Source organism: Gorilla gorilla, chromosome 7 (genome assembly GCF_029281585.2).
Source record: "Gorilla gorilla gorilla isolate KB3781 chromosome 7, NHGRI_mGorGor1-v2.1_pri, whole genome shotgun sequence".
In the NCBI taxonomy this organism is placed as follows: domain Eukaryota; kingdom Metazoa; phylum Chordata; class Mammalia; order Primates; family Hominidae; genus Gorilla; species Gorilla gorilla.
The window spans coordinates 140,305,572-140,319,133 of NC_073231.2; the positions used below are offsets into that span (position 1 = coordinate 140,305,572).

The 13,562-nt window shown below is 50.7% G+C and overlaps 1 protein-coding gene across 3 annotated transcripts in view; it reads right to left on the minus strand.

The window, feature by feature from the left end:
* Positions 1-223: 223 nt before the first annotated feature.
* Positions 224-13,562, minus strand: part of ZFAT (zinc finger and AT-hook domain containing) — a 233,381-nt gene continuing 220,042 nt past the window's right edge. For 2 of the 3 annotated variants that reach the window (XM_031014020.3, XM_055348046.2), the window contains exon 16: positions 224-1,156. In XM_031014020.3, coding sequence (XP_030869880.1) covers positions 917-1,156 — 240 coding nt within the window. In that variant the 3' untranslated portion in view covers positions 224-916. The remainder of the gene's footprint in view (positions 1,157-13,562) is intronic. The other variant, XM_055348048.1, reaches the window with a different exon arrangement.

Genomic DNA, 13,562 nt, shown 5'->3' on the forward strand with positions numbered 1-13,562 from the left:
CTTCTTGGCTGGCAGTAAATCAAATGCTGGGTGCCAGGAAATGGAAGGTGAGATCATTAATCTCAAAAGGTTTCCAAAGCAAACCGAAATGCAGAGGAAAGAGCACCATCATCTGCATTTTAAGGGCCTGGGTTTGGATGGGGTCCTTCTGGGTGGGCCCCAAATCCAAGATTTCAACTTGGGAAGGGGAAATGTAAGCCATCCCGCCTGAAGAACCAAAGCATTCAGACAGGAACTGTTTTTATTCCATCCACCTCACCTCCTTAGAATGGGAGGTGAACAGTGAAATAGTGCATTTATCTTAAAAGTGAAATAATTCCAGGATGGTAGGGCGAGACCCTGTGATGGGTGAATTTACCTCACTTGATACCAAGGGCCCTTAATACTCGGGGAAGTGGGACTTTGTTGACAAAGCCAGGACAATCCCCCTACCCCAACCCCACCCAGCAGTGATTAAAAACCCGTACGGTCACTTTCTATGTGATGGCTGTCTCCATCTCACCAGACTGCACAGCGGTTGCAGATGAACATTTGGCACCTAGATGGGGGTCAAGGAGCTGGGGCTGTGATTCAGGGAAGATGCTGAGGGGGACTGGGAGTCTCTGTTTGAATCTTGAAGCAATGGGTGAAGGTGTGGGGTATGTGTAGGGGAGCTGACACTGAAGTCTTTCAGGAAGCAGATGGTAAGGGTCAGGGGGTGTGTGTCTATGCTGGGGTGAGGGTCCTGTGGTGTTGCTGGTGATGCTGACTGCCTTGCCCACCCCAAGTTGGACTAGGAGAGTCCTATCAGGCTGCTGGGCAGGGAGGGCAAAGAGAGCACCATTCTGTGGGTAGGGCAGGAAGGGTGGCCTCCCCACCCTGGGTGCCTGCAGAGCCTGGCAGCCCCGCCCTGTGGCCATCCGATGCCACACGTCCTCTAGAGTTCCTGGGCCGGCTGCTCCACAGCCTGCTCCTCCACAGGCTGCATGGCCTCCTGCACGTAGACGATGAACTCCGAGGCCTCCCCGCCCTGCGTGTAGACAGTCACCGTCTCAATGCCCTCCACGTCGTCGGAGGACACCACCAGGTGGTGCTGCTCGGCAAGCTCCACGGACGCTTGCTGGACCGTCTCCTGGATCATGACCGTGTGGTTGGAGCTGGGCTCCTCCTCGGTGACCTGCGGGAGGAGGGCAAGAGAAAGGTCACCCAGCGCCTACTTCCCGGTCCAGCGTAACAACAAAGTCACGACTACAGTTTAGGAGCCACCAGTGCACTGCGGGAGCATGTCCATTCTCCACGGATCCTCTCTACCAGGCTGTGCTTGCTCTCATGCCCATTTTACAGCTGAACAGAATGAGGTTCAGCAATGTAGGGCAACGTGGTCAGTGTCCCCAGCCGTGGCAAATGGTGGAACCTAAGTTCAAACCCAGAGTCCGAGGTTGTTTCTGATGCCAAGCTGCTTCCTGGGGCTTCCAGGAGGTGTGGGGTTACCTAGAGAATGAGGGCTGGAAGGCATGGTGGGGGTTAGTTACTGCAGGTGTCAGTGGTAGGGGTTGGGGGTGCTCCTGGAAATTTATAGCTGGTCCATCTGGCAGTGATAAAGGCACTACGTCTATCCTGGGCTCTCTGTGTTTCCACACTCAGGGAGCTTGCCTCTGTGTGAAGATCTGTATCACACTAGGAAGGAGCAGACGCCTGGCAGGCCTGATTTTCCCCAGGTGTCGTCCGTCCAGCAACACTAATGCCTTAACTATTTGGGGGAAGGCCTGCTGGTGGAAAATCACTGCCACAGGGCTGGACAGGAGAGCCTTCTGGGTATCCGTCAGGGGATGGGACCTCATGGATTCTATGGCCAGGCCTTTCTTTGAAGCTCCAAGCTGCCAGATTCCAGGCAAGACCAAATGCCAGCTGGTACTAATAACCCACATCCCTCATGCTGCCAGCTCTGGGCTGTTTTTAAATAACAACTGTCTTTGATCTTGAGATGAGAAACAAAAGACATGGAGTTGAGACCTTAGAGCTGCAAAAATGAGTGAAGGATTAGAAAACAGGCACAAGAGGAAAGCAAAGGGGCCTGGAATTATCTAGCTGGAGGATAAGAGAGTCTTCAGACTTACAGAGGGGTGTCAGGGACACCCATTCATTTCCAGGTGAGTCTGAATGGCAAGGTGGGGCGAGCACGTGCTTTGTCCTGCACTGACCGGGCTTTGAGCATCAATTCCACCATTTATAAGCTACGAGGCCTGGGCAAGACACTTTTGCCCACAACCTTCAGTCTACTCATCTGTAAAACAGGGACTAAAACGTGTTCTTCAGAGGATTCGTGGGAGAATAGAAGGAGATTCTATATGCAAAGTGGGTGCTCAATAACAGTACTGACCTTTTAATCCCTTCATTCAACCACACTTTTTTTTTTTTTTTTTTGGAGACAAGGTCTGACTCTGTTGCCCAAGCTGGAGTGCAGTGGTGCCATCTCAGCTCACTGCAACCCTGCAACCTCTGACTCCTGGGCTCAAGCCATCCTCCTGCCTCAGCCTCCCAAGTAGCTGGTACTATAGGTATGTGCCACCACACCTAATGAATTTTTGTATTTTTGGTAGAGACAGGGTTTCTCCACATTGCACAGGCTGGTCTCGAACTCCTGAGCTCAAGTGATCCACCCACCTTGGCCTCCCAAAGTGCCGGGATTACAGGCGTAAGCCACTACACCCGGCCTCAACCACACTTTCTTAAATACCTGCTGCTGCCTGGAAGAAGGTATTCTAGCATGTCAATCACTCATTCTTTCACTCTACAGAACTTTTGTCATCTTACCAGCTACCAGTAGACTGCAAGCTCCACAAGGGCAGGACCATGTCTGCCTGGTCACAACTGTTTCCCCAGAGCCAAGTTGAATGCCTGGCACACAGCATGTGCTCAATATTTACTGACTGATGATCCACTAGGTGTCAGATGCCACGCTGTGCACTAGAAAACCACAGTCCTCTGAGGAAGCCGAGTCTCATGGTGCAGGCACAGGGCACAGTGAATGACTGTGCTGTGGAGTAGCTGGGCTCTTGCAGGGGCAGCCTGTGCCAGTGTTGGGGTCCCAGGAGAGGCATACGGATGTGCATAGGGACCGGGGAGCCATGACTCCCAGGAGGTGTAAAGTGTGCTCGGGCAGCCTCCATGAGGTCCCACTCACAACATGTCCGGTTCCTTTCCTGGCCTGCAAATTGGCATTGGGTGGCCTTCTACTCCCCACCTCTTCTGACTCTGCACTCTCTCTGGGGACGGCTCAACTGGCTTGGAGGGTCTCATCCTGACCCTGTGATTATTCCAGTCTCCGTGAGTGAGAAGGGCTGTGTCAAAAGGTGGGTCATGTTTAATTCAGAGAGAAAAATGGAAAAGGTTCCTCTGGGGTGAGCTCTGGAGGTTCCAAAATTATGGATTGGAAGGAACTTTTGATTTGGACTGATAGAATTCACCCGGAGCTGGGAGAGCTATTCTGAGTGGAAACTATCAATACATTTAGACTGATTTGTTTTTTTAGAGTGAACTGAGATCTGTTTTTTCATCTTTTCCTATTTGTTTCAATTTCATTTAACTGGGAAAATGTACCATGAACCAGGATTTTAGAAGTAAATATTAATTTATTTCACTTTGCAAGAGAGAACCTGACAGAAGACTGGGAAAGGGAAGGCAACATGCAGCTAATCTTTTCTCCTCTTACCTGTCAGTAAATGCCACACAAAGGAAAGGGTGAGGGGATGGGGATGGTTTACTCCCAGGTCCCCAGGGCTTCACATGTGCAAACAAGCCCTCCACACTTCAGGTAAACAGACCACACACAATACAGGGAGACAAACCCATCCATGAACTTTAACACAGGCTCTGGGTCATGGCACCATTCTGTGGACATACTGACTGCCACCGAAGCTAACCCTAAAGAGGACAGTGACTCCTTCACTGATGGAAATTTTCCACTGGCTAAAAACTCCCACCCTTTAAAAACACTAACACCACAATGACCAAGTACGGACAGTGGCTGAAATCACTGCCAAGGACAAGGAGAACCACGCCAGGACCAGGCCTTTTAGGGGCAGCGGCTGCAGCCTCCTGTCCCCTGGCAGCACAGGGGACAGACTCCAAGTTCTCAGAACCAGCCAGGAGGAAGCAGGAGGTACCTCGCTGGCCTGGAAATGGCTGCTGCCCATAGACGCCGCAGAGGAGGCCAGCGTGCTTGACCTGAAGGTAAAGGATGTGTTAGTAACTCTGCAGCAGCAGCGCCTGGGACCACTTCTTGGAAGGTGGCATTGGCCACAGAGGGTCTGTGGTGGGAAAGGACATCACAGGCGAGAGAAGAGAGTGAGCAAAGAACAGGCGTGTGCCCTACAGCCCGACCAAGGCCACCGCCACCTCCCAGTCACCAAACCCACCGGGCAGAGTCCCATTTTCACTCTTCCAGAGTGCCCTCTACCATCCGGCATGAGACGCTCTTCACTGCTTTCACCACTCTCCTCCCCAGCACTGGGCTCTGTTCCGCGCCCTCTCTCAGACTGCAGGGTGGCTCACTGCTCTTCTCCTTCTGCCCATCACAAAGCCTGGAGGATTCCTGGGTCTCCCACCTTGACTTCTTCTCTGACCCCCCGGGCACTTTTACTCCCGGCTGAGCCAGACTCCAGCCACCACTCCTGAGCTCCAGATCATACCTCCGTCTGCAAGTGGGAGGCGTTCAGGGATGTCTGTCAAACAGTGCATGAACAGGGCTGTGCAAAAGTCACAGGAGAGAAGGCATTTGGGGCAGAAGCAGCAGATGAGGCCTGAAACGAAGTTCGCAGGCGGATCTTGAAAAGCCTTGGTCATCAGCTGACAGACTGAGCCTTTATTTTACAAAGGAAGGCACAAAAGGTTTTCAAAGAAAGGCCCTGCGTCATCCAATCTGTGACATTTATGAATCAAAACTTGCCTAACATGAGAAGCCCTCCTGAGAAGTATGCCTCTCTCATTAGCCCTCTAAATATTTATTTATTTGCCCACAGTATCTTTTCTAAGTATTAAATCTATTTAAAGATAACCCTTCTCCATTTATTTTGTTTTGTTTTTTCAATTTTTAGCCTCCAGGGTTTGTCCAACAGAATCCCCATGAAATTCACCCACTGCTAATTATCAGAGTACAAAAAAGTTTTCCAATGTCATTCTTTGGGCTTAATTCACCAGAAAAAGCGATGGAGGCAATGGTGATGTGTATTTCACAAGTCCTGCGAAGAGCAGGCTTCCTGGTGTGCACAAATGTGACAGGGAGGCACGCTGTTGCCCTGTCGTGTTACTGAGCGTCCAAGACACGCAGGGTTCCTGAAGGTCCCCTGCAGCCTCCTGTTGGGCCTCCTTTACACTCTCCCCAGTGTTCACAAGTGGCTCTGCTGGCCCTGCAGACGCTGCCCACACAGATGTCCACGTCACAAAAAGCTAACGTGTAGAGAGGACGAAGGAGGGAGAGTGGGTTGCTTTACAGAAGGGGTTCATAAGGCTTTCTGCAGAGTGCACCCCCTTTGTGCATTTCATGGTATATGATCACACTCTGTTTGCTTTTATGCAGTTTTTACAAACCATGCACCTCCTTCCTTGCTCCCACGGCACCCAATATCCACCCAGCCACTTGCAGTTTACTGAACATTCTCCCATGCCTTGTCCCGATTCTTTACACACAATGTCTTATGCCTTGGGCATTTGTGTTCCCATTTTACAAATGGGGACACTGAAGCTCCTCCTGGCCTCGTGACTTATGTAAGGTCAAAAAGCCAGAAAGTAGCAAAAGCTGGAACTTAGTCTGGGTGGTTCAGAGACCTCCTTCAGCTGGTGTAGTGTGACAGCCACTATCAGGATCCCATGTTATGGGTTGATATGATTAAATTATCACTCTTTACTCCTCCTGATTAGTCTCAGGCTGGCTGTAGAACTCTCAACCACTCTCTTTGTTCAAAATAATCACTCTAGTCGCTTAATCTATTAGCACAGGCTTAAAATTGTTCTTCACCACAGAAATAATATGGCGCTCACAGTGTCATTATCCCCTGAGATGAGTACTCCATTTTCCCCAAATGCCGTATCTAACACATCTATCAGAGAAATCAGCAGCAGCATAGATAGCTCGATAGAAACCCTTAACCCCTGAGACGCAGAAATCATTCACTGAATCAGGCACCGTGTTCTGCTGTTCCGCTGTCTCCAGTGTTCTGGAGTCTGGACAAGATCACTGTCAGGACCGGCACTTTGCTGGGCTCTCTTCGTGCTAAAAGGCAGCTTCCCCTTGAGACCCCATGTCTTCCTTGGCTTTAACCCATCATCATCCATTCATCCAGCAAACGCTGATGGATCCTCTGCGGTGCGCCAGGCAGTGGCTACGGCTCTGGCTGCCTCATTGTCTCACTTTTTTCCTACTCCCCTGCCTGTCCTGCCTTCTCCTTCTCCTCTAGCTCCTCTCCTCACTTCCTTCATAAAACCCATTCCTCTCAGGTTAAGCTTTCTTCCCCCAACATTTAAGAAAATCCCAGAAGTTCCTCTAGCTCAGGACACCCTCCTTAAGGAAGGTGGGTCCTGCATTGCTCCCACAGGGCTCCAAGGGTGCCCCGAGGAGCCAGTGCACAAAGGTTATTACAATCCACCTCTGCACAGATCTCCCCAGAAGCAAGTACAGCACCGGCTCCTCCGTGCCCAGTCCAGTGCCACGCTCTTGGTAGGCACATAGTAGGTGATGGTGATTTAGGCTGGTGCAAAAGTAACTGCAGTTTTTGTACCGACCTATAGCTGTAGAACTGCCCACGTGTAGAACCTGGAAGTGATGATAAAGAGAACCATCTGGAGCAGCCACGGACTCCAGGGCCAGCTGCTGCCTGCCCTTGGTTCAAACTCTGTCTGGCAGGAGCCCCCCAGATGATCTGAAAGTAGGGAAGATGGTGCACTGTCTATGGAGAAGAGTCCCTTTTGGCTCCAAAAGTCCCAAAGGTCCAATCACCTTATTCTATGGAAGGGAAGTCAAGGCTCAGAGAAAATAAACTGCCCAGGGCCACACTGCTGGAAATAGAGCACAGATTTTTTGACTTCTAGTCTGCAAAATTCCCCAGCCTGCACGAGGCAACTTCACACCAAGCCACACAGCACTTTGGTTACTGGGAGAACAGAGCCAGAATGTCCAGCATGGCACCTGGGCAGGGGCGAACGCCAAGTAGATTTTCCCCGGAATAACAATATTATTTATAATAGTTGTAGTGATTATTATTATTTTGAGACAAGGTCTCACCCTGTCACCCAGGCTGGAGTACAGTGACGCAATCACAGCTCACTGCAGCCTCAAACTCCTGGACTCAAGAGTTCCTCCCGCCTCAGCTTCCAGAGTAGCTGGGACCATCCCTGGATGAACAAAGAAAGCAGTAAACACACAATGATGATGATGATGGAGACATCATCATCAGGACAGATCTAGGGCTCTGAGATTACAATCTGGAATGATAAGAAGTGCTTGCTGTGGGTCAGGTGCTGTGTGAAGAGTCTACGTGTATTAGGTACTTAGTCTTCACGGCACCCTAAGAAGTCTTAGTGTCCTAGCTTTAGAGGAGAGGCGGACTCAGGGGAGGATGACAAGCTGCCCTGGGGGGCTCGGCCCACCCACTGGGTCCTGGGGAGTTACGTAGTTGCTTTCCCCCTGCTCCGCCCGGCCTCTGAGCCTGATGGTCCCAGCAGCCAGGCCACTGTGCACAGCTGTGGGCTTGGCCAAGCAGGAGGCTGCAGTGTCAGGGTCCACACAATCTTCTTGATTCTCCCATTGGCCTCCTGCATTTGACCCTAGCACAGTCTTTTTTCATTCCTCTCTTTCCTCTCTAATGAGAAGACACTGATGGACTCCTCTGTCAAAGTACCCTCTGCCTGGGAAACATGTTCTCAAAAATGCCCGGAGGCTGGCTGAAGCAGGAAAGACAACCCCTCCTCATCTGACACACGTTTTCTGGAATCCTGGACACTGATGGGGAGGTGTCTTGCCAAACAGGAAGACTGTGGGGAAGGCAGTGGCCCATGGGGACACTTGACCTTAGTGTATAACCTGGCCCACAGCCTCTGAAACCCAACTCCCTAACACAGGTCTTTCTGTGTCAGAGGCTGCACCAACACCCCTCCCCAGGACATTGAAACAGCCCCAGGACACATTCAAGGACATCAAAATATGACAAACAAAGACTCATTAAGAGGAGAGAGAGCTGAACCTTATGGCTGAATCCCACAGAGGTAGCAACGAGAAAGGGAAAATGTTCTTACTAGCTGGGTATTTAAAGTAACAATTGTTTAAACTGCTGCTGGAATATGATAAACACCACAAATTCACATCACAGCTTTCAAAACACGGTGCGAAGAACCTCCTGGTGCCCAAGTTCCCCATATGCCTCTGCAGAGGGGCTGGGGCCGCCTTCCTGTTCAGTCCTGACAGGGGATTGGAATTTCCAGGGTTTCATCAGACCACGCAGAACCTACCAAATTATTTGAACTTAGCTCTCAACACATAAATAAGTGATGAATAAAGGAATCTAAAATAAAACCCGTTGGCCCTAAAATGAAAAACCAAAATGACAGTGGGATGGCATCAGTTAACCTCTTACTGGGTTTGCATCCCTTTGAAACAAAGCTGCCGCCAACGTAGCTGCCTTTAGATGCTGCCCACATTCCCAGTGCCCTCCCGCAAGGCTGTGCCCTCCGTCAGGCACTGGGAGGAAGATGAACTGCCTTCACTTCGGGAATTCCAGCTGGGTGGTCTCTTTAGGACAGGAATCATCCTTTATGTTTTTCAGGGGAAAGAAACTCCACCGACATCTCTGCCACCGTCGCCACCACCACCAGGAGGTCATTTCGCTTCAGGCACCCTTCATGTTTCAAATCCATTTTTAAATAAATTGAATCAGGTTCCTATTTATTAAACCATGTCTTGGAGAACAGCCCTCTCGTAGATGTCATTAATGTCCTTGAAAGGGAAGGCACCTGGGGCTGTGGCTCAGGAAATGAACAGAGAAGCCACTCTTTCTTCTCCTCTTGTTGGCACTCCTGTTGTTCTCAGGATCAGTTCTCAGAACCTGCTGGGAGGCAGCCCCAGATCCAGATCCAGCCTTCCGTGTTTCAGGGGAGGTGGACGGAATGCAGAAAGCCACCAGGAGAACACAGCCACTGTCAAGATCATCACCACAGAGAATGTAGTGAGCACCATGATGAGCACGACTTGATGAGATCAGGCATGGGAGAGGCAATGATGCAAAGACAGGAGCCAATCGAAGGCTAGATGCAGGCAGTGTGCATAGGGGTGAGGGGCGTGTGTGAGGGTTTGCTATGTACACGTGCATGCCTGTGTGCAGGAACATGGGTGTGCATGTGTGTACATGTGTGTTCATGTATATATCTGTATGTACAGTTGTGTGTCCATGTGTGTATATGTACATATGCATGTATATGGGTCTGTATGTGTCCATATATTTGCATATGTCTACATGGATATCCATGCTTATGTGGAGGTTTATGGGTGTGTGTGTACATGAATATTGTGCACATACATGGATGTGATATGTGTGTATACATGTACGCGGGTATGGGCATGGCTTTGTGTCCATTGCTACACTTGTGTATCTCCATCTTTAAATCTCAACAAAGGCCTGCAGGTAAAAAACATCTCTCCTGGCTCATGCTTCCTTTCCTTCTTTCTCTTCTGTAGCCTGTGACACTACTTGCCCCCTGGTTTACAGTCATTTCTCATAATGACCTGAACAGGTAGGCCCCTCCCAGTTTACAGAGTGTTTGTGGATGCTATACCTCCTGTAATTCTCATGGGGCCCTGTGAGGAAGGCAGGGTGAGGGGATTCCCATCGCATCCCTTTGAAAAGGGGTGGCTCAAAGAGTCGATGTGAGCCCTCAGCTAGTAACAGGTGATTCTGGAATTTGAAGCCAAGTGAAAAACCTCCAAAGCCCACAGCCTTCTCTGTAATATTCACAGCTTCCTGTAACCTTCAAAAGAAAAGCCAAGCTCCCCTGTTGGACAGGCAAGGCCCTCCCTGCCTGACTCCTTCCCCCACACTCAATTTTGGTTCCTGAACATACATGCCCTCTCGCCTCTGAACTTCCAGCTGTGCTGGTCCACCATCTTTTCCCAAAGATCCCTTCTTGCCCTTGAGAACTCACGTCCATGCCCTCTCCTCCAGGAAGCTCCGTCAGTGCCCCCTACAACGCTGTGCTGACTCCTGTTAAACACCAGCAGCACTGGATCCCAGCTAGCACTTTATGCTGCTCTGAGGAGGTGCAACCTGTGTCATGCTCTCCCTCGCCTTCCTGGCACAAAGGTGAACAGTGAATGCTGCTTCTCGAATGAATCACTGGGATAAAGAGTGCAGAGTGGAAGTCTTGCTCAGATCACCACCAGATGAGGCACAGCTGAAGAGGAGGGAAGACGCCCCACCAGGACTTGACCTCCGTACTGAGCAACCACAGGAATAAGAGAGAGTTAGAGAGCGAATGAATGCAGCAAGCCCCAAGTGGGGCAGCTCAGGCACTGTGGTTCCAGGGGGACGTCTAGGGAAGAGTGGAGGTCTGACTTCAGGAGGCACCTCACGGCCCAGATGCTACTCAGTGGGGCCTTCGTACAGGTAAACAGCACCCCCATGCTGGGCATTCGGCGGCCCTTTGCTAATGAAGTTGGCAGACAGGCAGGTTGGTGCAAGTTTGCTGGGGCTGGAAGTGACTGAGAAAGCAGAAGATGGATAGAAAACAAGGCTAACATGGGGAACAGGTGTGAAAGGCCAGCGCTTGTGCTGAGCTGCTAGACTGGAAAGCTGTCACTCTCCTTGGGTGGAGTTAGGAACGTGAAGTTACATAACATCAGCACCTGATTTGCAAGACAAATCGAGGTGGCCTCTGTGTTTCGACACCGCTAAGAGATGGGCCATTTGTTGAATAAGCCATCTCTGAAAGCCACCCACTCTCTGCTTTGGAGTGTCACATCTCTCATGTGTTCAATTCCCACATATACTTCAGACAACTTCTGGGCCCTCTCTTCTGTCCACTGAGAATTTAGCATGTGTCAGATGCTCTGGTGGAGGCTAGAAACAGAACCATGAGGCCAGATGCAGTCCCTGCCCCCAGTAGGCTGCAGTTCAGGGAAGAAAAGGACAGGGGGCTTGTCCTGGGTTGTCAGGGTCGGGGGAAGGTCGGGTGGGAAGCAGCCGGTGGCCAGGGATGCTTTCCTGAAGATGATGACCCTGGTCTGTAACACTGTGGGATTCCTACGAGTCTGAAGAATGGGAGGAGGTGTAAAGAGATGGGGAAAAGCACCAGGCAGAGCAAAGGGCGTAGCAACAGCCCAAGGGCTGGACAGATGCAATGAAATTCAGTATAGCCAGAGCACAGAACAAGATGCAATGAGATTCAGTAGAGCCAGAGCACAGAACAAGATGCAATGAGATTCAGTAGAGCCAGAGCACAGAACAAAATGCAATGAGATTCAGTAGAGCCAGAGCACAGAACAAAATGCAATGAGATTCAGTATAGCCAGAGCACAGAACAAAATGCAATGAGATTCAGTAGAGCCAGAGCACAGAACAAAATGCAATGAGATTCAGTAGAGCCAGAGCACAGAACAAAATGCAATGAGATTCAGTATAGCCAGAGCACAGAACAAAATGCAATGAGATTCAGTAGAGCCAGAGCACAGAACAAAATGCAATGAGATTCAGTAGAGCCAGAGCACAGAACAAAATGCAATGAGATTCAGTAGAGCCAGAGCACAGAACAAGTGGGGGGTGGGGAAGAGATGAAACAAAGAGGAAAAAAAAAAGACTAGAGAGACCATCAGGACCCAGATCATGAAGGATCTTATAGGAATTTTAGTTTTACTCTAAAATTAATGGGTGCCTCTCTATTAGACAGCAGAGACCTGATCAGACCCCCAAGCTCACTCCCCTGAGGTGTAGGAGGGGACTATGGGGAAGAGGAGGCAGAAAGCCTCCAGGTAGGGAGGCCAGGGACAGCTTGGTATCCCGTGAAGAGGATGGGCCTGAACACGGCAAGAGGGTGCAGTGGTGGGGGCCAGCAGAGGAGCCTCTATGGTCTATCTGAGCCCTGCCCATCCCCGCTCAACCTATTCTAGGAGGCTCTTAGGCCCAGTGCTCCCCAGGCCTGCTCTCTTCCAGAGTGCAGTGACTGCCACCCTGGCCGGTCCGACCCTCACAGCTCAGTCTGCACCTTGCTTGGCCTCTGCAGCCTCCAGCCCTCCCTTGCTCCTCTCCTGGGCCATTTTCTTCACTTGCCCCACAGCACAGCTCCCTCCTCAGCGTCCTCCGTCCTCTCTGGCTGTTCTCTCTCCATCTCTGCCACATCTGTCTCCACTTCTGGACCTCTAAGTGGCATAGGGCCCCAGCGTTCAGCCCCAGGAGGGCTCTTCTCTCTCCGCATCCCCTCCTTCCATCATCTCAGCCAGGCTCATGGCTTCAAATATTGTCTTCAGGCTGACAACTCCCAAATGTATGTCTAGACCAAACCCTTCCCCTGAAATTTAAATGTGTGTAGCATATTTCCTACTAGACATATCCACGTGGGTGTCAAATAGTCATTTCCAGGTTAACAAAGCCAAAATGGAACTAGTCACTTCCTGCCCACCCAACCTGCTCCTCCCTCCTGTCCTCTTCTCGGTAGAAGGCACCACCATCCACCCTCTTCTCAAACCAAAAGGCTTAGGCATCAGCCCAGATTCTGCTCTCACACACACTCCACGTCCAAAGCATTGCGGGACCTGTCAGCTCCACTGTGAAACGCAGACCACAGCGCTCCAGTCCTCCCCTCCCCAGAGGGCTACCCCGGCCAGGCCACGCTATTTCTCACTCTAGGTGTGACCACAAGAGCCCTTAAGCGACTTCTTAGTTATGTGGATCAGCATAGAAGTCTGTGCCTCAGTTTACCACCTAATGCCACAAACATAGATGGGAGACACAGAATCTGAGAGTAGAACATGTTAAAGAGATCCAGGGGTTTGAGGTGACATCAAGATCAAGGTGAGTGAATGGTGAGCGTGGTCACTGTAAAGGCAGCTTAGAGTTCACTGAAAAGAGGGACAAAGTCCCATCCCAATCTCTTCCAACTGTCGTCAGCTTCAGACCTCCCCTGGAGTCCATGCCTGGGTTCAACCACGAAGAGGACTAAAGACTCATCAGTCAACATTCCAAGAAGGCTGACCAGTTCTAGAAAAAAATGGCTGGGGTACTTGGCGATGTCTGGTCTACAGAATAGAAGTTGCAGGGCCCAAAAGATGCCTTGTGCCTTCAAATACACAAGGAGCTGTCACATGAGGGGCCATCAGATGTACTGCTGGTTCTGGCGTGGGCCAGAGCTGACAGAGGGGCTACGGAATACAGCGGGCTGCTGTCTGGAATTGATACAACCAGCTCCCCATTACTGAAGTTATGCAAATAGCTGCTCCAAGACCATCAGGCTGGACTCTTCCTCAGGATGGACACTGAAATTAACAGGAGAGTCTGCCCTTTACCCCTCCCTGCATTCCTAAGTCCATAAAGCAGGAATTCCCACCC